The sequence below is a fragment of the Serinus canaria genome, chromosome 14 (genome assembly GCF_022539315.1).
Source record: "Serinus canaria isolate serCan28SL12 chromosome 14, serCan2020, whole genome shotgun sequence".
Classification (NCBI taxonomy): Eukaryota; Metazoa; Chordata; class Aves; order Passeriformes; family Fringillidae; genus Serinus; species Serinus canaria.
In genome coordinates, this window is record NC_066328.1 from 2352326 (window position 1) to 2378815 (window position 26490).

Consider the following 26490-nt stretch of genomic DNA (forward strand, 5'->3'; position numbering starts at 1 on the left):
AGCAGTGCCTGCACTGGGGCTCGCAGCCTTTCAAGCAAAATTAGCTCATTTCAACCACAGGGTTTGGATGCAGACTGGGAGGAAGGGCTCAGCCTGCAAGCAGGGAGCTGGGAGGTGAAGCCACAGGGATTTCCTGCCTTGTCCGAGTGCTTTGAGATCATCCAGTCTGAAAGCTCAGTATCCTGTGCCAGCTGGGGAGGGAGAGGGCTCAGGGTGCCTGGATTATCCTCCTTTCATTGGGCTGGAGCACCAGGCTGCTGATCTGAACTGTGAACCCCCCCTGGCAGTGCCAGGCCCATGCTGGCACCTCGTTACTTCCCACATCAGTCCACAGCAGCTCTGCTCTCCCCAGGATTGGTGGGGTTTCATCTGGCCTGAGTGACAGGGCTCAATGTTCACCTGAAATGCAGTGACCTGTGACATCCAAAAATGCAGAAATTATCTAATTACTTCAACTGGACTTAAACTCCAAGAAAATACAAAGCCAGACAGTCTGGGGATTTTTTTTGTTAGTTTGGGTCCAGCCAGTGGTGCAAAGTCATAAACAAAGCCATGGTGTGCCAGTGTTGTGGTGAGAATTCTTACTGGGTGGGAGTGCAGAGGGTCACTGCTTCCTCCAGGAGAGCTGGGGAAGGAGGAGATGGAGCTGCCTTTGCTCTGGAAGCAGCAGAGATCACTCTAGACATCTGTGATCAAAGGCAGGGGGGAAACCAGGACCATGTAATGACTGCAGTAATTACTGAGTACTTCTTTGAAGATGTCTCAGGTATCTGTATTGCATGTTATGATCTGTATTATGCACCTTCCAGTGCCTACAGGGGCTCCAGGAGAGCTGGAGAGGGACTTTAGATGAGGGCCTGAAGTGACAGAACACAGGGAATGGCTTCCCACTGCCAGAGGGCAGGGTTAGATGGGATATTGGGAAAAAATTATTCCCTGTGAGGGTGAGCAGGCCCTGGCACAGGGTGCCCAGAGCAGCTGTGGCTGCCCCTGGATCCCTGGCAGTGTCCAGGGCCAGGGTGGACAGGACTTGGAGTGCCCTTGGATAGTGGAAGGTGTCCCTGCCCATGGCAGGGGGTGGAACAGGATGGGCTTTAAGGTCCCTTCCAACCCAAACCAGTCTGTGATTCTATGAAAACCCTGTGTTTTACCAAATCTTTGGGTACTTTTATAATACAGAATTGAGGTAACAGTTCTGTCATGTTTTAACACTTCAATAATGTAAATTGTCTTTCCTAGCTCAAATTCTCCCATATTTGCTCTCTCCCAGAGGATAATTCTACAAAGCTCATGAGCAAATTCCATCCGAGCCTTTCAGGATGCTGTGAACATCACTGACAGCCGTTGTGAAAAAGTTGGGTCTGGGTTTGTTTCCCAAGTGTGAAATAAATTTCAGAGCTCTCATATTCAAAAACCAGCCTGGTAAATTGCCCTAAATGAGCACCAAGTGTCATATTGAGTGGATGACAGAGGAACCTGGAATGCAGCTGAGAAGCCTTTGGACAAGCAGAAAGAAGTAGGCTTGGGCCATGGGAGCGGAGCTGACCTGGCAGAGGGGCCAAATGGGCTGATTTAACAGATGTGACCATGCACTGCATATGGAGGAGCTGGGGATTGAGATGAGGTGCAGTAGTTTGTCAGACCCTGCTCCAGGAAGACAATGATGGGACCTCCAGGCTAGGTGATTGAGAGCTGATCTGGCTTCACTTCCCTAGTAAGCACAAGGCTGGGATAAGCTGATATGGGATGGAAGAAAAGCAGAGAAAAAGGGAATTTCAAGACACCTAATGTGTTGCTGGCTTTAGACAGAAAAACAAGCAACCTCAGCTGATCTAGGATGGAAGCACAGAGTACATCGACAGCCAATCCATGAAACTCCACATGGCAGGAATGAACCATTAATGGAATGAATGAACCATTAATGGAATGAACCGTGGTGCCCAAGGTGGACAGCTTGGGGTGAAAAGTTAATCCTGATATAATTAGAGACAGCCTTGTAACAGCAAAATTGTGGAGTTACAGGTCACAGGGTGAGATGCCACCAAGACCTTGCAGTGAGGCAAGTCTTGCAGGAATAGGACAGGAGTGTAACAGAAATCATCTGGCTCATGCTTCAAAGGATGGAGCAATATCCTGAGAGAGCTGTGGAAGGTTTCTCTGTCCACCCAATGAGGTGTTTGGCCTTGAGGAACTCAGGCAAGTATATCATGTCCAACCAAGGACACAAAACCCAAACAAATTAAAATGCATCTGGACTGATGTGCAGGGATGTTAAAAGCGTTTCCTGACCTTTACAGGGATTGTTTTATTCCCTGGAGCATCACACTTTATTACTCTAGCCTTTTACATAATTTATCATAGAAAAATATTATTTTGGTTATAACATTATTTGCCTTCATTTAAGCTCTGCAATAGTATTTAACTTTCTGGTCTTTTTTGAAACTAATTTCCCCAAGCAAATTACATCCTGTGCCAAGAGATTCTTGTCATTAATGTCACAGAATGGGACACCACAGTTGGAGGGGGGGTTGGGGCGGGGGGGGTGGTCATTTCTTTGATAACCTTTAAAGCTTTAAAGCAACAGAGTAGAGCACCTCATTGGAATCACTCTGTCACAGGTTTTCATCCCATTTTATCCTGTGCTGATTATCACCATCACCTCAGTCACTCTGCTGCCCTGCTGTGATCCCCTTAATCTGAACAGGCTGTCCAGAGAAGCTCTGGCTGCCCCTTCCCTGGGATTGTTTAAGGCCAGGTTGGATGAGGCTTGGAGCAACCTGGGAGACTGGAAGGTGTTCCTGCCCATGGCAGGGGATGGAACAGGATGGTCTTCAAAGTCCCTTCCAAACCAGTCTGTCGTTCCACATTTCTGTGAACTAGAAGCCATAATGACAATAATTAGTTTTACTTTCACCTGAGCCCATTATTTAGGAGCTCGTGCAAACTTACAGTGAAAGGTGATTAATGCTGCAAAAAGGTTTTCCAGCTAAAGCCCTCATGTTGTGTTTGGGAGAAACTCTGGACTGAGTCACCAGGAAAGGTTTGGGTTTGGTTCTGTGCTGGGCACCCAAGAAGTGCCAGGTATGTTTCAGGCAGCCAAAACAAGGTGATAGGAGGGATGCAAGATGCATCCAGCTGGGATGCATGAGAGCCAGGCTGCCCAAGGAGCTGCCTGAGAGAACCACAGGGCTGGAGAAATAGTGGAGCCTTTAAACTGGTTGTTGCCATAACAAGAAAAAATAAATAATTTGGTTTGAATCAAATGTGAAAAATTTGCTGAAGGAGAAGGTGAGTGGATTGATGTGTTTTAGTCATTCTGTCCTTTCTTACTCCTTTTATTTTCCCAGTTTTGGAGATAAATCTGTTTTTAAAGTTTTGCTCATACAGCAGGGAAATTAGATGTTTTCACTGTCAATTAATAAAGCAGAAGGTTTCAGTGCTTTCTAAATTCTGAGAGCTGAAACTTTGGGGAGTTTCTGAGTACTTACTGAAGCCCTGAACACACCAGAGTTACCTGCAGAAGGTGAAGCTTTCCACAAACACCTTATCTGCTAGAAAAAGGGTGAAAAGAGTCATCATCATCCAGCTTATGGGGCAATGTGGGGCTGGGCCAGTCCCACTTTCTACTGGTCTCCCATCCCACTGAGCATTGAGCTTCAAGCTCCTGTAGAAGTTGCTCTTTTTATACCCAAAACAAGGAAAAAACTCTTGTGGTGGAAGAAGAGCAAGGCTGGAGGCACAAACAGGCGGTTAATATATTCTCCTTGTCAACCCAGCTCAATGCCCTCCCTGCCATGATGAATATTGAAGAATTTCATACAAATTGGAACTGGTTCAGCAGGACAGTTTTCCAAGAAAGGCTTCCTGGTCACCGCTGGGGGCCCTTTCCTCTATGGGAGGAGTACACAGTCTGCAGGAGGAAATTCTGCCCTGGGAGGGTGGGGAGGCCCTGGCACAGGGTGCCCAGAGAAGCTGTGGCTACACCTGGATCCCTGGAGGTGTGCAAGGCCAGGATGGACAGGGCTTGGAGCAGCCTGGGATGGTGGAAGGTGTCCCTGCCTGTGCCACAGGTTTGGAACAAAGGGGCTTTAAGGTCCCTTCCCACCCAAACCATTCCATGATTCTATGACTGCACATGGCAGTGCCAGAGCAAGGGCAGGGCAGCCACCATTCTCCAAGAACTTCGGCACAGTTAACTCTTGGAACCTCATGTGGAGGGTGAGGGTTAAATCCAAAACATTTCATGGCTGGCTTTTAACTCAGCAGAAAGAGAGAGAGAGAGAGGCTGACACTGCAGAAGAGCTTGGGCTTGCTCTCTGGATGACTATGGGAGTTCAGCAGAGTCTCTGATGAAAAATAAAGTTTTTCAAGAGTTGTGATGAGTTGAATCCACACCAAAAGCTTAAAGGCTTTTGGGAGCCAGGATTAACACTGAGAAGGTACACAGAGTTTCCCAGGAATGAAGCTCCTTGACATAACCAAATCTTGCACTTAAGCTGTGACTGATAGCAACAAGAGAAGAGGCAGAGGGACAGGCAAGGCTGAATGGAGCAGGAGGAATTGCAGAGCCATATCATCGTGGCTGCCTCCACCAACCAGGGCAATGGCAGAGAAGGAAAAAATGCCAGCAGTGTCCCCATGGCCTGGCTTGACAGTGGCTCAGCAGAGTTCTGCACACAGGTAACTAACAGGATGGTGGTGAGACTGTGACCTTGGCCAGAGTTTTCTTGGGAACACCAGATTTTGCTGCAGCAAAAAATAAGGACTGTCAGCCAGAACACAAGGAGGGCATTTCCAAATGTGATCCCAGACAATTACCTGAAGTCACTGCATTGCTGTGAGCATTGCTATTGATTAGAAAAAAATTCAAGCTATATGTAGAGTCAGAAAAAAAAGAACTATAAGATTTATAGTAATTAATTACTTCCACAAAAGACATGCAGTGTGTCCAAGTAGGTTAATAAATGCTTGGATGGCATTGAATTGAAAGGAGCAATGCTTAGTGTAGTCGAAAGTGCTGAGCACTTGATTCAAGTGTTGTCTGGAAGGGACCTTAAACCTTATTTTGTTCTACCCCTCTGCCATGGGTAGGGACACCTTCCACCAGACCAGGCTGCTCCAAGCCCCATCCAGCTGGGCCTTGGACATTTCCAGGGATTCAGGAGCAGCCACAGCTTCTCTAAACACCCTGTGCCAGGGCCTCCCAGGGATGAATTTTTTCCTAATACCTAGCTAAACCTACTCTCAATCTGAACCCATTCCCCCTTGTCCTGTCACTACATGCTCCTGTAAATAGCCTTGTCCCATCCTTCCTTTCAGTTCCCTGTAGGTATCGGAAGACCTTGTCTCTGTGATGCCATCATGGAATGAGGAGAGGACAGAAATGACATGGGAGAAATCTGGAGACACCTTTTAAGGGATGAGGAATCACCCAATCCCTGTGGATGGAAGATGCTGACTGGCCACTGCTCTGAGCTGTGAGGAGGGAGCAGAATGAAAGAAGGGAAGCACCAGCCCTGGTGGGAAGGATGAGGTCTTGCTCCAAGATACAGGTTCAGGCAAGAGGTGGAGCCTGAGTGAATTTGGCAGAGGGAGTGTGAGCAGTGCTCACTCCTGAGCTCAGAGCTCAGCACCCAAGCTCAGACTGAGCATCTGGGATTCAGCTCATGCCAAGCTGTGAGTGACAGCACCTGAAGAGCTTGTGAATGCCCTCTCCTACTGACGGTGCAATGGGAAGGCCACATCTTTAACCAGGGGACAAGGCAGGGAGGGGGGTAACACTGAAATCTTCCCATCTCAAGTGGCCAGAGTGTATCTATGGGCACCCTGCATTTCTCTGTGCTTAGGGAAGAGATCTTTCACCATAATCTGCAGCGGGAAAATGTTCTGTGTCTTTTTTCTAGCCCATGTTGGCTGAAACCACCCATAAACCACTAATTGCCACTGCTAAAAGGGAGCTGGCAGACATGAAATTTGCCCAGATTACCCAGATTACTATTTTATGGGTAGAAATATAATTTTCGAACGGACTGTGGGGCAGGTTGCAAACTGGTGTCAGAGAGATGAGAAATCATAATGTAGCAGAGCCCAAAGACAGGCATTTTTTGGTAGCAGTTTACATTAAAAATAAAGCAAATGGACTGTTGTGTCTCTCTGTTGTGAGATTCACCAAGCAACAACCCTGAGTGAGAGCACAAAGATTTATAGAGATTTTTCTTAATAGTTTGTCATGCATGGCAAAGTTACAGGCAACTTCAGCAAAAAGGCTTCACGTTTGGGACTTGAGAAAGAAGGACCCCTCAGAGTGACACATTCAATTATGCTGATGACAGAAGACTCTGGTTTTCCTGAACTGCTACTCTCGCTTTGGTGAGATAGCCTTACCCATTACTTGGGGCATTTCTCCACATCAGAGTTAGATGGTCCTGGCAGATGATGGGCAGGATTCTGAGCAATTTGCTGAAAAGTCCAAGTCTGCATCCAGTCCCCACGACACTCTACTCAACAAGTAGGTAGGAAATGGCTTTACATTAATGAATACTTAATGTAAAGGAGAGCAGAATCACATCTGATTGGTGCTTTTGGGGTATCACCCACAGAAAATGTTTAGTCACCTGCAAATACTCTTTCTGCATGAAATGAAGCAAGGAGACCCTTTAGGATGTGTGTCAGTCTCTGCAGCCCAAGGAGCCAAGAGTTTGCAGAAGTTCACAGACACATAGCTAAACACAAAACAGTGCTGTGATTGCGGTTCCTGGGTTACCACCACTTCCTGAACACCACGGAATTCACACACACAATGAAAATCAGAAGCCAGAAACAACAGTTATTTCACATAAAATTGCTCCACAATCCCATGAGTGCAGGGTGTGTATAACCAGACGTGCCTGGAGAAAGAATAGGCAGCACCTTCTGCAGTGGCTGGGAGGAGAGGAGACAACAGGCTCCAGGATAGCTTTGCTGCTATCCTGGAACAGCTTTGGCAGCACATGGGAATGGTAAGGCCACCAGGTGCTGGGACATAACATTACCAGGAAAAACAGACTCCCATTCCCAGTGAGAACTCCTCTGATGGTGCCATAGTGACTACAAGTTACAGGGCAGAGCTCCTCAGAAGTTAATTCAAACACTGCTAATTGTTTGGCTGTAAGCTTTTGAGGTCACAAGCTATAGAATTGATACTTCCATGTTTTGGGTGGGGAAGGAAGGTAGGATCTCAGGAACTGTGTCTTTAAGCAGCTTAGTTCTGGAGACAGGAAGTCTGGCAATGGGCTGCAGCAGTGCAGATTTTATTATGCAATTTCTCTTGGAACTAGTCCCTGAATAAAGGAGTTATCCATTAAGCACCTGCTTCACCCTCCACTCCAAACAAAGGTCTCAGGTATCCTTTCAAGAGCTTATCCATCAGCAGGGGAGCAGGGGGCCATGCACTGGGGTCCAGACTGGGAATATTGGTGTATTTGATATATAGTGTCTTTCAAAGGGTTTCTCTTCATTAAATCCTCCTACTCTGTTTGAGCTTGTTCTATGTTTGGCATTACTAATGGGTGAGGCCATCCAAGTCTTGCAATACTAACACCAAAGGGCTGTGGTACTCAGGCTACTCTTAGGCCTTCAGGGTATTTAATCATAGCCCTCTTTCCAAGGGGCAGTGGATAACAGCCAAGGTCTTCCTCTCCCTCCTGCCATTAACCCAGTGCTGTTCTGACCCCATGGAGGGGCACCTGGGGCCATCCTAAGGGGACACTGCAGCACAGAGAAGCTGCAGGACACAGTGACAATAAGATCCTCCTCCTCTGCCCCTACTGCCTGGGGTAAAGGATTCCCTCCCTCCAAAGCACCTGCTTTCCCTCCCACTCTGCTTCTGGGACTCGCAGCCCCAGCACTCTGACTTAACCGACGTGGCAAGCCTGGCACTTGCTGTACAGACAGAGGAGCTGTCCCAGACAATCATGGTCTCCATACATCCTCTGCTTTTCTCCCACCATGGCATTTCCCTCAGAGGCACCGACACAGCAGCTCCTGGCACAGCACTGGGACTGTCAGGGCCCCTGGCTCAGCGGCTGTGTGCTCAGGGCTGCAGTACTGGTGCAACATGGATGTGTTGCCCAGCACCAGGCAGCATGAACATCCTCTGGGAGGGGCAGTAGCTGTGGGACTGCTCAGGATCTGTCCTTGGTGGTAAATCTCCATCCTGACTTTATCCCAGAGCTACAGAGTTAGTGCAGCACCAGGGAAGGGGGTCATGAGGGGAGCAAAGTGCTATGGAGGGCTCCTGGTGTCAGCCACTCCAGCATATCCACAAATGATGTAGTTGTAGAAGCACAGACTCCTTTGGGTTTGAGGGACTTTAAACACCAGCTCATTCCACCTCCCTGGCATGGGCAGGGACACCTTCCACTAGCTCAGGTTGCCCAGGCTGTAATGACCAAGGGAAGCACAAAGAGTGATCCAAGACACAGTTCAAAATACACCAACCAAACTTGTTAAAAAGTTCAAGCAGGAGCCAGAAAAAGATACTGCTGTCCTCAGCTGTGCCTAAGAGTCTGACCTGACTCCCACCCCTCACCTCCAACAGCAAAACATTTTCCTTTAACCTAAACTGGGATAAATGCTTTATATCACAGTAAAATGCTGCTGGATGGGAGCTGCTGCTTTTACATCTAGAGGCACTGTGAGACACTGAACCTGTCCCATGCTGAAACATCCCGAAACAGATGGGAACTCACTGCTTCGGAAGGAAATTAAAGCAGGCACAACCAGAGAGCCCTTACTTGTGCAACTAATAAGTAATACAGTGATAGAAGCAGAAGCCTGACAGAGACCTCTATGTGATTACAGCCAGACCTCAGCAAGGACAGGCACCATGTAAATAAATACAGAATTTGCAAGTAAATGTAATGAATTTCATGTAAATGTAGAAGTAAATGTAATGAATTCAAGTTTTGCAGTAAACAAAAGGCAGACTTACTCTTTGCAAAGGAATCTGTCATTATAGATCTCCTTTAAACCAATAAATTATTGCTGTTGAATCCATCTCAGCTTATGGAGCCCATCAGCACATCCTCAGAATTGTGTCCAGATCTTCTCCAGCCTCTCCTCCCATTGTGGCTGACTTTGGAGGACATTCCAACATGAAGGTGATGAAAACAGCCCCAAGCAACCAGTTTGGGTACAAGGAGCTCTGCTGCCACACACGTCACCGGGGCTTATACGACCTGATTCTCAGGTTGGGAACCAGTATGGAAATCCATGGAACTATATGAGCTCCAGTCCTCTAAACCTGTTTTGGGCTGGGGAAGTCTGTCTAGACAGAGCAGAAAGTGTTTGTAAAGGGAGGCTGGGTTTGATGCTGGTGCCTGAGAGTGGGTCAGCTCTGATGGGACACTTGCCCTCATGTATGGCTGCTCTGAGGGCATGGGGGAAAATGGGAGCACTGAGGGGGAGCTTGGGAGGGGATGTTGTGAGTGGGACATTGAGAGGGAATGTCCGCATTGGGATTGAGAGGGGAAACTGCAGGGGATGAAAAAATGGAGAGGGGACACTCTGAGGGGGACACTGAGAGGGATCATCTCTGTGGGACTGACTGAGAGGGGAAGTTGAGAGGTGACTGAGGGGAAACTGAGAAGGGAGACTGGGAGGGGGATGGCTGTGAAGGGGGCATGGAGCAGGCACCCATGGTGAGACTGAGAAGGCAGACTGGAAATGTAACTGTGAGGGAAAACTGAGGACGTTGCAGGGAGAGACTGAGAGGGGACATCCATGGTGAGATTGAGAGGAGACTGGGGTGGGGGCTCTGAGGAGTATGAGAGGGGGAAAGACTGTGAGGGGGGCATTGAGCCATCAGTGGTGGGACTGAAAGGGGAGATTGTGGGGGTGACTCAGAAAGGACTGAGATGGGGAGGGGGGATCATGGGGAGACGTGGAGGGGGCATGGTGAGGGGAGCACTGCAGCCTCTGAGGGGAGTCAGAGGGGACTGTGGGGGGAGACTGGCGAGCGACTGAAGCGAGGGCTCTGAGGGACTCAGGGGAGACTCTGAAGGGCCAACGAGCCATCCATGGTGGGACTACGAGGGGACTGATGAGAAAAGGGGACTGTGGGGAGACTTGAAGGGGTCGCTGTGATGGGGGCACGGAGACTCGTCTGCCGGGACTGAGGGGAGACTGCGGGGGACTCTCTGAGGGGGGAACAGACATCTGAGGGGAGTCGGAACACTGCGAGGGGACAGCTCTGGGGTCCTGAGGGGAGCCCGACAGCAGCAAACAGGAAAGACCGAGGCGAGGACTTGGAGGGGGAGAAATGTACTCTGAGAGGACTGGGGAGACTATGAGGGGGCCCGGGGAGGAGGCACCTGAGGGCAGACGGCGAGGGGACGCTGTAAGGGAGTGCTGCGGGGGGACCCCGACTGAAGCAAACAGGGCAGACCGAGACGGTGGCGGAGAGCGAGCGCACGGCACTCCAGGCATGGTGTGTGAGGCGGGGTCGCCGCCCGACACCCTCGCCGTCCCCGAGACCCTCAGCGGAGCAAGTGAGGACGGCGCCGAGCGCTTCCGGCGCCGCGCGCGCCTTTCCGGCAGGGCGGGGCCGCGCCGCGAGCGCGGTGACGCAGCGCGCAGGCCCCGCCCCCGCCCCGCCCCCGAGGGCTCTGGAAAAGAGAAGAGAAAAAAAAACTTTTTTTTTTAATTGAGGAATCAACAGCCGCCATCTTGTCGCGGAGCCGGAGCGCGGCGCGGGCGGAGCGGGCCGGGCCGGGCCGGGCCGGGGCAGCGGGGCCGCCCCGCCGCCGCACGGGGCAGCCGCGCCGAGCGCCGCCGACGCGCACAGGGGGCTCGAGCCAGCGGGGCGCAGCCGCCCGGAGCCAACCGACCGCCGCCGCCGCCACCGGGAGCCGCCGCCACCGCCGCGCCGCGCTCATTGTTTTGGGGCGTTTTTGGGGGGTCGGCGCGTTTTTCCGCATTTTGGTGATTTTTTTTCCTTTTTTTAAATTTTTGCCCCCCCCCCCCCCCCCCGCTCCCTTCTCTTCTCCTCCCCCCCCTCCTCCCTCCCCTACCTCGGCCGCGGGCGGGCGGCGGGCGGGGGCCGGGGCGAAGCCGCCGCCGCGGAGGGGAGGGGACGGGGCGAGGCGAGGGGAGCGTGTGGGGGGGCGGAATGCGCCCCGAGTGACGGCCTGAGCCGCCATCCGGGCACCGCGGCGGGGGGAGCGCCCGGGAGGAGCGCGGCCGGCAGGGAGGGGGCGCTGGGCCCTTCGCTCCCCGCCCCGAGCCCTCCTCCCTGCGGCCTGCGGCGGCCCGGCATGGGGGAGCGGGGGCGGCCGGCCGGGCACTGAGCGGCGCTGTTGGGTTCCCGTGCGGCGGAGGAGCGGGGACAGCGAGCTCGGCCCCCCCCGAGCACCCCCCGACAACGATCACCGGCTCCGCCGCTCCGGCCACCATGGCGGAGAACTTACTCGACGGGCCGCCCAACCCCAAGCGAGCCAAGCTCAACTCGCCGGGCTTCTCCGCCAGCGATAGCACAGGTAAGGCCGCGGGGGTGGCTCGGGTGGGGCTCTACGGCGGTTCTTCCCCCCACACCCCCCCGCCCCTACCGCCCCGCCGGAGGGGGGGGCCCGGGGGACCGCCCGCCCTACCGCGGTTCCTGGCGGGGGTGGGTTGGGCCTCCTGCAGTCGAAGTTACCGGGCGGGACCCGTACGCCAAGTACCGTCCCGGCTATAAATAGCGGTTGGAAAGAGACGTTTTTTGACTTGGGTTTCCCTTCTTTTCCTCCATCATCTTCGTTTTTAGTGCCTCGGTTTGGGTGATGGAGGTGGACAGGTGAGTGGGGTGTGGGTAGGGAAGGAGAAGGGCCAGGCATGGAAAGCACCGGCCATCCTGCTTATTGTACAATCATGGAGTGGTTCGGCTTGGTAGGGACCTTAACGCCCTTTTTTTTCCATCTCCTGCCATGGCAGGGACACCTTCCACTATCCTAGGGTGCTCCAAGCTCAGTCTAGCCTGGCCTTGGACACTTTCAGGCGTGGGGCAGCCGCAGCTTCTCTCAGCAGCCTGTGCCAGGGCCTCGCTATCGTCAGACGAAGGAATTTCTTCCCGATACAGAATCTGAATCTATCCTCCTTCAGCTTGAAGCTGAAGGTGCCTTCTTGGAAGGGTAGTTGAGGTTTCTGGCTACTCCTTAAACCCCACAGATTACCCATAGCTAATAGCCCTATACCGGCTTTTTTCTGTGCCCCTGTGTGTGACACACTACGGAATAAAAACTCCTTAATAGCTTCTTAGTCATAGAATGATTTGGGTTGGAAAGGACCTTGAAGACCATCTAATTCTACCCTCCAGTTAATACTATTGCTCTTTTTTACCTACTAACCTGTGACCGAAGTTTTAAGGTATTTGGCTTAAACTGTTCAAGCATTTTCCCTTTAAACCCCAAACGATTTGCCGATAATAATTGAAGTTGTGGGGCTGCTCGTATGCCGAAATGCCCGGCAGCCTGGCAGTCCCTGCGACTTGTCTGTGTCGTGTAGTGTTTCTGGCGTGCCTTTTTCTTCAATTGTGATGAGTTTGTAGATAATAAAACACATCAAAATGTCTCGTTTCCAGCCAGTGTGTGCCCGTTGTAAATACACACGTGTGTGTACAAGAGCATGTGTGCCTGGACCGGCCTCTCCCGGTGTTCCGACTGTTTCAATCCCTGAAAGAGTGGTTTCAGAAGAACACGAAGTCTGTTGCACTTGAATTTCTGCTTTCAGAGATTAATGAATCTTGTGGAAGGGATAGTGATAAGTTAATCATGCTGTGCCTGCTGTGTTTTCATAGACTGAAAAAAAAATATTACTATAATTGAGCTGATAAATTCTGTGGGTTTTTTCGTCTTGCTCAATCTGCATTTGGCAACACTTTACAGATGCTTCGGTCCTTTAGGGTTTTTTATGGAAACCTTCTCAGCCTGCAAATAAATGAAACAAGCGAGAAAGAAACAGTATCGAGTAAGAATTGTCAGGGAATATCTAGGTGAGGTCTTGTGATTGAACCGTGTTAGTCCCTTGTGTGGAAGCACTGGAGTATATGGAAGGCTGATACACAAGTTGCTGTGAAATGCTCTTTGTATCTCAGGACAAATACAGTTTATAATTCTTTAATTCTTCAGCGAGACATTTTAGACTCTCCTGGTAGCCAGTGTCTTGGTTTGGTGGTTTTTTTTCTTTCTTTCTTCTTTCTTTTTTGAAGTTCACTTGGGCTGTTCTGGAATGCTTCAGTCTTAATTACGTCCTGTTCAGCAAGTTCTCGTGTGTCTCGGGGAGCTCTGTGTGCTGCTGGATGTGTGAACTCCAGCATCTGCAGAAAGTTCTGCAGGGCTCGGGGGGCCTGGGGGCACTGGGATGGCAAACCCCAGGTTGTGTTCTGGACCAGTGTGTCCAGGGAGTTTTGTCATCGTCCTGGTGTTCCATAGGCAAAAGTAGCTCACTGCCAAGGGTGTGGGTAATGTTTGTGCACTTAAAGAGAGGGTTGTTTTTAGGAAAAGCACTTCTAGGTTTGTTGCCAGCAGTTAATGCTGCTCGTAGAAGGATCGCTGAAGGTTTCCGTGCATTGTGGCAGGCGATACAAATAGTTTGAGTCGTGATGGCTGTCAAATGCCTGCTCCTGGAACTAAACCAGGCTGCTCCCTGGTACCGGGGCTTAAATGGAAAAGTTCTGTTACAACCTGGAAAGTGGCCTTTGAGACTGGGGGAGCCTGGGGAGGTGGGTCTGAGGTTTTTGCCCTGGCTGAGCAGTGAGTTGAACAGCATTATTGTAGTTGCAGTGGTAGCCCCACACGGGTGGGTGCTGTGGCTGCCGTGATGGGGATGTGCTTTCACAGCTGCCGCGTTGGGCCTGACTGAGCAGTTTGGCTCAAGCCTGCAAATGCTCACACCCGAGGCTCTGATGGCAGGCCTGAACATTGGGCAGAAAGCAACTGCTCTCCTCCTTGTTTATATTTCTCTTGATGCTTTGATGCGGTGATGTTAAGCAACTCCTTTTGTCAGGGTAAGTTTTAGCTGCCTTTAATCTTTCTGATAAAAATAGCTCCTCAGCTTACCGGGGCAAAGTTTGTGCCGTTGAAATTGGTCTGTTTACCTTCTGAAAAGATGGCCTTTTCTGCTAAACCTAAGCAGCTAAATCCAGTGTCTGGTCTTGCAGAAGGGTGCAGAGATGAAAGGATAACAGAAATGGGTGCTGTGACCATCGTTAAGTTTCATGATAGTCTCATTTCGCAGTTGCCCTGCTGCTCTTTGTATCAATAAGGAAGGTTAAAACTCCTGGCTGTTAACTTCGCTTGCCATTGCTGTGCTGTATTGAACGAGCTGACTCCTGTGGTAAAATGTCCGTGGGAAAGATTTTTCCTTGTCTAGCCAGGTAGGAGTAGTGCTTTAGTCTAATTACTGCTTTATTGGATACACGGGCATTTTCATACCTAAACATTTGTCTCCTCTGTGGCTGTTGTGAGATGTTCTCATCCAGTGTCGCAGAATAAACAAGGGACTCCTACCAAAAGTAGAATTACAGTAAGTTTGCTTATGGCAGTGTGTTATTTCGGTGCTGAGCGTTGTGATTGTTTTGTACATTGCTGGCATTGGTCCTTCAGCAGAACGTACACAGACCTGGAGGCGTTTTCGAGCTGGTCTCAGGCTGGTTGGGGAAAACGTGCCTGAATGGAGCAGCAGCACAGCTGGAGGTGTTCAGGGACCCCTGGACTGTGGTCCCTTCTGCAGGTAGCTCGGTGAGGGTCTGAATTTCAGTCAAGTCATGCTTCTTTCTGCGTTCGCTGTGTTCCCTGCAGCTTCTGCTGCTGTGATGCTGTGCCAGTTCCAGAAACAACACAGTGTAATCTGGGCCAGAGCAGAGGGTGTCCCTGACGGCATCGGGAGTTAACAAATTCCTAAAGTAGGTGAAGTTGGGAAGAAGGTGAGATGAGCAGCTTCCAGAGTCCATTAGAGCTAGGTTTTCACTTCACACTTCCTTGTGTGGGGGGTTTTGTTGATTTTTAATTCTTTTTTCCTCCGTAACTTCTGATCCTGCACAGATTAAGCTGTGTGGCTGCAAAAGCTGCGGGCCAAGCTCCCTGATAACTCCTGTTCTCTTCCTGGCCCGTGTGTTGGCATGCAGGGCCCAGATTTTACACCGGGGAAAGGCTTGCCCTGTTGCACGTGCCTCCCTACGTGCCGAGATAAGTAGATCTCTGGCTGACTCCCAGGCAGCCACAGAACTTCACAGAAGGGAGTTCGTGTCGATGCGCAGCCTGATTTGATCCTGCTCTCCTGCCAAAAACCAGATAGGTGTATTGCACTGGATTTAGGTTTTAGTTTGGAAAGAGGTGGACAAAAGCAAAGTAGCTTAAGGAAAGACAGCAAGGTTTTCTAAGCTTGTGTTCATATTCTTAGCAGAGACTTCAGATGGAGTGACGTCTCGGTGATCTAAACCCAGATTTTGTTTGGGCACGTGAAAGCATTGGTATGGATGTTTTAAAGGGTTTATTCCTGCGTGGCTGAAAAGCTTCGTGGAAGCCTGTGTAATCCATCTGCTCTTGTTTTGTGTGATACCTGCAAAACTCGAGTGTCGTGTGTGTGCTGTGGAAGTAAGAATCACAGTTACACACTCACTTCCTTATTCTCTCCCTGGAACAAGGAAAAGGATAATTTCATTAAGTGAACACACTCCCATTTATAGGCAGAAAATTTAGGGAACAAATTCATTTTCTGAAAAACTGTAGGTGAAGGAATGTGCATAGTTGTAATTATTCCAAGGGAATGTCCTTTTTGTTTGTTTGTTTTATGGTACTTGTGCCCTAACTATCTGGGATGGGAAAATGAGGTGGGATCTTCATGGCTATATTGTTTCTTGTGGAACACTTCATGGTTATATTGTTTAAGACTCATGAATCACGGGGGTGGTCAATGGGAGAGGATGATGACGAGCAAGATGTTTGCTTTGAGCAAGAAGTTTGATACAAACTCTTAGGTTTTTTTCACCTGAAGTGACTGACCTGCATACTTTGATGCCAGTGTTTGTGATCTGGGACAGGAGATTTTTGAGATTAGAAATAGGCTCATTTATATAGAGTCTGGCACAGCTAATTCTTTCCAGTTCCCGAGGCACTGCTGATAGCAGTGGGAGAGTATTGTGTACTCTCCCAGTGTTTGTGGGCTTTTACAGGTTTTTCCAAGGAGTTTGACACTCATGTCTGTGTGGAATGAAAAGTTGAGCAGATGATCTGCTTGCCTGATCATATGTGACAGTCCACAGTCCTACCATTTTTGCCCGTTCCTTTATTTTTTGAAATTCATACTTTGATAATTGCACGTGTGCTGGGGACTTCAAACTTATTCCCCCTCCAGTGACTTAAAGTTAACTAGGAAAATGCTGTGCTATAGAGCTCCTGGAGAAGCCCTGCCAGCAGCAGGCAGGAATAGAGGCTGTGTCTTTGCTGTACTCCAGAGATCTCTTGGTAGCTTGTGAAATGATTCCCAGTTTTCTGCTGCAGATTATTCACTTTCTATTTTGGCTGGACATTCCTTGGAGTCGTCGTCCAATGCCATTAATTATTTCTACAGCAATATGCTGTGCTTTTTTATTATACCTGCAGCTTCACATTAAAACCCCCCACATATTCTTAGTGTTTATTAGATATTTTACTTACTGTTGCTATCTGCTAAGAGAGAAGAACATGAAAAAGGCCCTCACCCTGCAGGTTAATGTGAAACCAGAATGGAGAGAGTAATTGAAAAACACAATTTGAAAAATTCTGGGTTTTTTTCTTATACAGGGAAAAATTGAGGGATAACTTAGAAATCTGACACATCCACCCTAATTTGGTTTACACTTTCAAGAATTTTTGCTTTGTAAATCTTCCTTTTAACATATGTTATGTTTTCCATCTGTCTTCTCAGATGTCTAAGATACAGAGAGAACCTAAATTGTTTATTTGGAAAACTCTTTAATAAAGATGCTTCGACAAATACTATTAAGTATTTTGCAGAATCATAAGTGTGAATTAAAAGAAAACTGCAACTTCTATTAGCAGTGATAATTATAACTCTTAATCTAAATCTCTTAACACACTCTTCCTTTCCTGCTTTCTTATTTGCCATCACTGAGAAATAAGGATGTTATTTATGACACTGGATAAATATAGTATCTTTGGTTTGCAGTTTGTGTGTGGATATATTTTTATTTATACATCTCTAAGTCTGTAAAATAATCCCCAGCTTCCCTGCTGGTCACCTTTAGTACTGTGGAAGCTTCCTTGGGCAGACAACATTGGGAAAAAGAGTCATTCTTCCCGGGTGACTGTTCCTCCAATCTCCTGGGCACATGGCAGAGACAGGAATCAGAGCTGGAGCCCTTCTGCTGCAGAGTGAGAGGTAAAATGGGACGTTGCTCTGCAGCCCCTGTGTGTGTGTCAGGAGAGCACCAGCTGCTCTCTTGCTCTGCCCAGCCTTGCCACCACGGGTACCTCTGTAGTTGGGTTAGTGGGCGTTGCTGATGACATCACTTCTGTGTCATCTCTTGTGTAGTGTCATCTCAGGGAGAGGAGCGATGGGGAAATTACCACGTGGCTTGAGTTAAGTACTGAGTATGAGTCTGGTTCACTTGTTTGTAAAGTTTTTTCTTAAGTTCATAAACTCTCTAAAGGAAAGTATTAATGAGAATGATTTCAGTGGGATGAGGCTGTTTTGAACCAACGCTTTAAAGTAAAAGATTCATTAAAGAGTTGGGGTTTTTTTGGTATTGTCAGTCACGCTTGGAAGCTTTTTTAGACAGAAATATACAAAAATCGTTAGTTTCAAGAGCTTGTCTGCTGTTACTTCCTTGTATATGTTTGGTTTGGTTTGGGTTGTATGTCCTTGCACAGCTGAATTTGAGTTGCCAAGCAGAAGACAGTTCCCTTAAATTTGGTATCAGAAATAGAGAGGGAAAAGTGGCCTTAAAAATAATGGAATTTGTAAATTTTATGGCTTCTATACATCACAGAGGAGACCCCAGACTTGCCTGTTTCATAGTAATGTTGCTTAGGTTTTTTCTCCTTGTTTCATAATATTACTTCAAGTATGTATTTATATATTTCACTCTTCCCAGAATAGGCCTGTCCTGTGGTTCTGTTGGAGAAGCTGTGTTAAGTGGGAATTGTCATAGAAGGACTTGTGTAGCTGAAGGGAGCTCCTGAGCCAGAGCTGAGCTCGAGTTCTCACCACTGACACTGTCAGTCATTGTGGGAGCATGAGGAGCTGAACACTTCAAAACCACCTGTGCTGGCAGTATATTCACTAAGAAGTCTCTGGCCAGGGAATGTCAACGGCTGAAGTTTGTTTGTCAAGATAATTTGTGTCCTTATGTGTTATGTGCTGATTCCCTTTCCAGGTGGGCAGTGAGGGTGGCTCAGCCTTAAGGGAAGCTGTGGGTCTGGCAGCTGTGGGAGGCAGCTCAAGGCAGGCACAAGCAGACAGCAACTTGGTACAGACTGTGCATGTCATGCTGACTTCAGCATGCCCACTATTAATTACCAGACTCTCAGATGATTCCTTTTAAAAGGGTCATTCAGAACTTAAATGTTCTGTCAGCTGTTAAATTTGGGCAAGAGGCACGATGTGTGTGTTTGTGATAGGATGAGAAGGCAGTCTCACTTCTGGTAATGTTAACGTGCTCCCAGAACCTTAAAGTATTTAATCTTCATCAGGATGATCTTGTGAATGAGAAGCTGATGTGTGGTTCTCCCAGCCCATAGGCAGATTGCCTCCTCTTCCTTCTGTCTGGGTTTCTCTTCTTATGGTAAATAAATTTACTGAAGCCTTCTGGTCTGTAAGAGGGTTTGCCTGGTAGCCATGTGGACTGGGACAGTAGCCATGTGTGTCTTGTGGATGCTGCTGGGTGGGATTTGGTCTTATTCACAAGAGCAGACATGGCAACTGTGTCAAAATAGTGAAGATACCTTGGGAAACAATTAAGAGGAAGAATGGTTTTGGCGAGGGGCAGAGGAAGGCAAAGGCAATCCATCATTTGCCATCTGATGCTTCTAAGAGCAGACCAGAGTGAGCACTCTCATTGGGCTGCTTCTGCCACACATTTTGGGTTACCTTGGCTTTATTCCCCTCTGGCCTCTGGGAAGAGATTAGAGACTAGTTTCCTATCTGGATATTTTTCATATTTGCTTCTTTATCTAAACCTTAGTGCCAGGTGCATGGGCCATTTAATGTGCTCTCATACACTACTTTGTAATTGATAGGGAAACATTCAAGTAATCTGTGATTTATTTTTATGAAAGGGTAGAATAATCCTTAAACCCACCAATTACTTCTGAAATAAACCAGTATCTCAGGTTTTTCTAGATTTTTAACTCAGGTTGTGTGGTCATTATGAGCACAGCAAAGAGGGATGATGGAGACAACTTGGACAAGTAGAGCAGAGAGAGCCTTGAGGTTATGACATCATGATACAAAACATGGAAGTGGAAAGAGAGGCTGGGGACTGAACCTGGTGTGACCAAGGAAGGATCTCAGTTTATACTACTCTCTTTTCATGGAGGTGAGGAGGAGGACAGGGACAGAGCAGGTGGCTTTTCCTGTATCAGCTTGTAGTTGTTATCACACCTTAGTGGTGGCACAAAGGATATGGATATTTGTATTTTCCCCATCCTGGCTCATTTGTCTGCTGGTGGAGCTGGTGTCAGGAACTGAGTCAGGAATACAGGTAGCACTGCAGTAATGGTTAGAAGAGAACTCATTTTTTTTCATTAATTTTATTTGTTGGTGTAGCAAGCTTCAGTTTTAAAAAGTCACCTAATTGCTGAAGTCTTACCAAAATGGACTGGGGAAGTATTAGGAGCTGTCTCTAAAATCCCAGCCACAGGAAAGCAAGCAAAGGCAAGTTAAACCTATTTTCAAAAAGGGTTAGAAGACAATACAGTCAGCTACAGACTGTTCACCCTCCTCTCCATCACTGGTAAGGTCATGGAGGAGCTGGAGTGAGTTCAGTGAAGGGCTGCTCAGGAGTTTGGGGGCTGGAGCATGTGCCCTTTGAGAGGAGGTGGAGGACTGGGCTGCAGTCAGACCTGATGTCCCTTCCAACCTGAGTGACTTTGGGCCTATCAACAAGAGAGAGCTGTGGTGATGATTCCAATGGATTTTCTAGAGATAAATCCCAAGGATTCCAAAAAGTGATGTTCATATCAGCACATTTGAGTTTTGACCACTCCTGTGACTTAGGAACGAGCAACCCAGACTGTATTCCTTTCTCATCTCAAGTGCAAACGATCAAGCAGGTAGAAATTTAGTTAAATATTCAAATCTGTTATTATTCAAGCCATAAATTGTTAAGACTCATCCACATCCTCGATGCTGGGTCTCTTATTCCTTCTCATCACCCTCCACCCAGCCATCAGGGTCTCCTTAATCCAGCAAGGGCCCTCATCACCATCATTCTCAACCTGGTTGTTAAACGTGGTGTTCAGAAGAAGTGATTCTGCTCTGCTGAAAGTCGAGGTCAGATGCATGTCAGTTCCAAAGCTTTCCACGTCTTGTTAGGGAAAGACACAAATCTGAAGTTTCCTTGCTGGAAATTTTAGATTTTCCGTGAACGCGTTGTTTAATTGCTCTAAAACATTACATGCAATAATTGTCTTTTGTGAAACAATAAATTACAGAATCCTCAAACCTGGAAAGGAAGCTGGAATGGACGTGGTAATTGCTGACTGCCACACAGTGTGGCTATTGAGGGGAGCTACCTGACAGTGAGTTTTAGGGAATGGCTGGAGCTCTGAACTGTTGAGGCTTTGTCTGCTGGGGTCTGGCGTGATTGAAAGAAGCCTTACAAAACAAAATTGGGCTCACTGAAATGTAACAGCTATGTTGGCATGAAAGAAAGGCAGGGTGAAAATACTGCTTGTGTGCTGGACTTCAGTGTCTGCTCCATGCCATGAACAGTCAGTTTGTGACAGGACAACTCCCAGTCACGTCTCAAGCAAAGATTATGCTGTAAAAAATGAAACTGAATTTGATAGTTCTCCTCCTGCTTGCTGTGAGATACATTTGAGATAATAAGACACATAATGAAACACCTTAGGATGTTTGTCACCTCCCCAGGCTGAGCTAAAGGGGAAAAATTGGTGACATTGAAACAAGTTAATTGATTGAATATGTATATTAGGAAGTCTCCCAGTAACACTCACAAGCAGTTGTACAGATGAGAATGTTCTGCCTTCAGGATGCAACAGAGTTTTGGGGTTTTTTTCTTTTGAGAAGGCCTAGAATGAAACAGAACATGTTTTTTTTTAAATTCTGATTGCTGAAAGTGTTGTCCAGGAAGGCAGAAAGCTGTGACATTTAAGCTCATAAGACTGAAATTAGGAGAGAAACTGTCTCAAGTGTGGTTATCTTCGATGTGTGAAAATAGCTGCTCGAGGAACGCAGAATGCTCAGATTGGAGAAGGAGCCCTTTGGAAAGAGTGGGGGTGTGGTACTTGCCTAGTGCTTTTCCATGCCTTCCAGAAAATGTAATCTCTGGGTTTTTTGGTGCTCTGCTGTTAAGAGGACGTTGGGGTTTATGTGACAGAGGTAATGAAAGGTATGAGGTTGAGGATCAGAGGTGCCATGTTAGAGACAAGACACGACGAGGTGAGTCTCCTCAGAGCCTTAGTCAGCTCTGCTGCTTCATGAGCACTGGGTTAGAGGTATGTGCCTTTTGGATTTAGGGTGTCTGTTCTCCTTTAAAATCCAGACCACTTTTCCTGCTCTGATGTGTGCTGGGTGCATGGCAGCTTTGAGGATGGAGCAGGTTAAAGCTTGGTGGGACTTGTCAGCAAAGGTGTTCCCTGACCATTGCTTCAGGTAACTGCATGCAAAGGCATCCCTTGGTTTTTAGCCTCCTGGTAGCTGCCTCTGAGAAGCAATTGAAGCATTGAGAATGGGATCAATTCTGTTCTTCTTGTGAGGATGGAGGGACTGCATCATTTCTCTGTCAGTAGAAATGGGCCATGTTCTTATTATGGCAGATTTTTATATGTGTGTAAATATACTTATTCTTTTTATAACTTCCAAGACAATCTCTTATCTTTATGGATTTGTTGCAGACATGCTCAAGTAGATTTTTGTTTTCTGTTGTATTTTATAACCATTGTAAAATGTGCCTTGTGTTGCTGTTTTTAATGTGCATGACTCTGATGAAATATAAAAGAAGATGATTAATCATTGCATGAACAATTGAATTCTTGGTGAATTTTTACAGGACCATTGTGTTAAGTTGTTTACCTGCTTTTTATTTTCCTGCTGGCAGAGCAGTACATTTTCCATGTCTAACCTAAATGTACAACCTTCTTACAGGAGCTTAGGAGTGGTAGATTATTTCAGGTTTTAAGTGGCAATATTCCCAAATGCTTTCTTCACTCTTTTTCGTAAACTGCAAAAACATTTCCAGTTCTTGGCTCTGGCAAGACTGAGAGAGTCCAGCCAGCCAAGCAAAAAAACAAATCAAGCATTTATACTCCAGCATCCCATTTTGAAATACAGCTGGAAAAAACTACTCTTTAAGCCACAGCAACATCTTCCCCCTTGACATTTTGTCTCTTCTTCTCTGCCCCATCCCTGCACTCGCACATCTATTGTCCATGAAATATTAACAGTTTTGATGCAGAAGCTTGGAAGAGGACTTTTTTGTGGGATTTACAGAAGTTGTATGAATGAGCACTGGAAACCTTGAACTTGGGGGAGCTGGGGTGGTGGGAGCAGTTGAAGAGGGGAAGCCTCAGCCCCGGCCCCGTGTGCCACCCTTGATGCCCGGGCAGATGGATTTGGTCAGGCTCCAGCTGCAGCCACTGCCAGTGACAGAGCCTTCCCAGAGCCTCCCAGCATTCCCAGCTGAAATAGGGAAATTTGGAAGAGGGAAGGTAGAACCAAAATGTCTAGGAAGTGGCAGACTGCAGCCTGGTCAATGTCCAGATGTGTGGGAAACTGGAGGAGAGATGAAGCCATCATGGAGTCAAAGGTACACCAGGAGTTTTTCTAGAAGACAAGCAGGAAAGATGAACGAAAGGCATAAAATTAAAGGTAGCAAGTAAGAGAAATTAAAAATATTTTAATGAATCCTGCTAAATGAAATGTTAGCTTGTTCCTTGCTGCTTGGAAGGGAGCAGGGGCTCTGTTCTGAGCAGGGTGTGTTTGTTACAGCTGACATCATGCAGTCCTGGAAGGATTATTGACTCCAGTAGGTGATGATGGCAGAGTGTGGGCCCCTGAAGGACATGGTGCTTTGAGCACCTCAAACCAGCCAGAATTTAATGTTTTTGTCTTTGTTTACTGTGCCTGTTTGTGTAACTCACCAGGCATTGCTAGTCTGACCATTTTGATTAATTTTTCTTCAGTTAGGTTGAATTGGAAATGCCCATGCTGATAATATGTATGATATTAAAGTGTACTGAGGTGGCTCGGTGATGCATCTGTGCTTTGTGATAGTTTGTGTCGCTTGAGGTTTGTTGTTTCTTTTCAATGTGCCATCTTACATAATTTTTGCAGCCTGGATCTTGCACCAACTTTTTGTGGTTGAAGAGGGAATTAAACTTTAAAACAATGAAGCCTTTGGAATATCCTTCTTAATTAAAGAACTCTTCTCTGTTCTAACCTGGAAAAAATGTGGTTTGTTGCTCAGTGTGAAGGACTGGGGTTTGTCAGGGCTGGCTTGGGGGGCAAAAATAATGTTTTCACTCATTTATGTTACAGTGAGAAGTGATTGTTTTAGTTCACATCCTTGGATTGGAAAACTCTTCCAAGATGTGTTGTGTGTTTGAACAGCTACTCTGGTGTATTGAGGCTAGTCTGCTTAGATGTTTATAAATATGTGCCTGTCCTTATGTCTTCAAATATATAACTTTTATTTTCACATGGAAGTACCTATATACAGTGAAGTAACATTCTACTTTTTAGTTACATACTAAAATAACCTGGTTACACGGATGCTGCTTATGATGTGCAGTAAAATATTTTAGTGAACCTGAGTTGGTCCTTTAAAGGAAAAAAATAAAAGCCCCATCACTTTTTATTAGTCTGTATGTTGCAGCCAGGCAGAGCTGTTCTTTCAAGTGGCTTAATGAAGATTTGATTGATTTATTTTGCTCATCTGGAGAGTGTGTGGATTACCTCTGTCAATATTGGGCATGATAAATGATGGCTGGGCACTTACAGAGCAATTTGAATTATTTGAGCTGTTCAGGAATCGAGCAGTGACTCGATTCAAGAGGCATTACAAGGAGAAAATGCTGAGTCCCTTTTGGGATCTTCTGAGATAGCAGATCATGGTACAAATCAATGACTAGAAGCTGATCTTAAATGTCCTTATATGTGAAACTGGAATCAAACTGCTGAGAAAATCATTGTTGTTCTTTGGTGAAGTTTTGAAGCAGTGCTGGAAGATGTTCTTTGGCCATGTGTACACATAAATGACAGGGTAGAATGGCAGGGTGAAATGCGGTGGCTTGGGATTACAGAGGAGGTTGGAAAAGGTGATGTAATTGCTCTTTTGGGAGCATAAATCAATAGGAGAAAAATCTGTTGTTATTTCTGCCTTCATCTTTTTAGCCAAAACAAGGGAAATCTAAGCATTAGATTAGATCATTGTATTCATGCCACCTTCATTTCCTTAAGCTTTGTTTTGTCAAAATTCTTGACAGAAAAGCTGTTTATTGGCCAGTGCTGTGCCCTGTGTGGTTGTGTGTGCGCAGTGTGTGATGGCTGTGCTCTGAAAGGCTCTGGAGTTCGTGTCACAGGGACCCTCACTCATTTCTAGTCCTGGGTAAAGACATCCTGAATGCCTGTTCTTGTTAACACTGGTACAAAGTAGCAAAGACAAATATTTTAGCTACTCATTTGTCATGTTTTCTCACCCATATTTCTGTTTTGACTTGTAGATTTCGGATCTTTGTTTGACTTGGAAAATGATCTTCCTGATGAGCTGATCCCCAATGGCGAGTTGGGCCTTTTAAATAGCAGTGGGAACCTCGTTCCAGATGCGGCTTCCAAACACAAACAACTTTCTGAACTTCTGAGGGGCAGCAGCGGCTCTTCCTTGAACCCAGGGATTGGCAGTGTGAACTCAGGCAGCCCCGTGCAGCAGGGGGTCGGTGCTCAGGTGCAGGGACAGCCGAACAGCGCGGGCATCGGCAGCCTGGGCGCCATGGGCAAGAGCCCGCTGAACACAGGAGACTCCTCAGCTCCGGGCCTGGCCAAGCAAGCAGCCAGCACCTCTGGACCTACCACACCTGCATCCCAAACTCTGAACTCTCAAGCACAAAAACAAGTGGGAATGGTGACGAGCAGCCCTGCAACATCACAGACTGGACCTGGGATATGTATGAATACTAATTTCAGTCAGACACACCAGAGCCTTCTCAACAGTAATTCTGGTCACAGTTTAATGAATCAGCCTCAGCAAGGACAAGGGCAGGTAATGAATGGATCTCTTGGGGCAGCTGGAAGAGGAAGGGGAGCAGGAATGCAATATTCTGCCCCTGCCATGCAGGGGAATGCAGGCAGTGTGCTGGCAGAGACTTTAACCCAAGTATCTCCACAGATGGCTGGGCACACCGGGCTGAACACAGCACAGACAGGAGCAATTACTAAAGTATGTACATGCCATTTACTGTATTCTATTTATTGCACTTGTTTTTCTCCATACAGGTGTTTAGGAAACACAGTAGATCCTTTTCTGGGACAGAACTAAAGGATGTGCTTTCTTGAGTCTGTAGTTACCCATTTCAGTCACCAGTGATGTTGTGAAAAGGAGATAATTGAAGCAGTTCTTCTCATGTAATCAAAAATGAAAGCACGTGTTGAAAAAGACATCCTCGAAGCTAAAAGTTGGAAAGTATCTTAGCAGAGTGAATTAGAAAAGAGTAGCATAATCCTGCAGAAAGGAAGCAGATGATTTCTCGTGTGCAGGATCTCAATTTAGCTGCCAGACAACGCCATCTTCTAAAGCCATGTGAACCCCTGGAGATTGAAGGGAGAGGTGGAGCAATTGCTCCTTTTGTCAAGGACCACTGTCAGCAGCCGTGCAGCGAATGGTTTTTAAATATGGAGGAACTGATCTGGAAACGTCAAATTTCACAAAGATTGCCAAGCTAATGCAAACTGTGAAAGGAGAGGGCAAGAGCCTAATTTGGTGGCCATTGTGAATCAGGACAGGGAATATATACCTGGAAGTATCTGCTTCTGTCATGGGGCACTGCTCTGGCTCTCTGTTTGATACAGTTCCTGCTTTTTAGTTCTTTGTTTTCCAGGTGTGAGCTTAGAGCAGTGTTTTGAGTGCTGCTCCTCCTGCCCTGTGCCTTATCTCTTGTTTGGATTGTTTTGGTACATTTCCTTCATGAAACTTTGATGGCAAACCCACCATGTTCTGATATGTAGAAAAGTCAATTTTTATTTCTGATATTTTATCTATTCGTACATCAGTAGCTCTTGTCACTGTAGTTTATTAGG

General features: G+C 47.2%; 1 protein-coding gene and 1 long non-coding RNA gene across 6 annotated transcripts in view; one reads left to right on the plus strand and one right to left on the minus strand.

Moving 5' to 3' along the window:
• The window catches only part of LOC127060144 (uncharacterized), a 29082-nt gene extending 18486 nt beyond the window's left edge, over positions 1-10596 (minus strand). The window contains exon 1 of the long non-coding RNA XR_007778794.1: positions 8972-10596. This is a non-coding gene — a long non-coding RNA (uncharacterized LOC127060144). The remainder of the gene's footprint in view (positions 1-8971) is intronic.
• Positions 10597-11106: 510 nt separating this feature from the next.
• The window catches only part of CREBBP (CREB binding protein), a 96605-nt gene continuing 81221 nt past the window's right edge, over positions 11107-26490 (plus strand). For 4 of the 5 annotated variants that reach the window (XM_018916134.3, XM_030229487.2, XM_009091982.4 and 1 more), the window contains exons 1-2: positions 11107-11516; positions 24921-25633. In XM_018916134.3, the coding sequence (XP_018771679.1) occupies positions 11432-11516; positions 24921-25633 (798 nt within the window). In that variant the 5' untranslated portion in view covers positions 11107-11431. The remainder of the gene's footprint in view (positions 11517-24920; positions 25634-26490) is intronic. The other variant, XM_030229486.2, reaches the window with a different exon arrangement.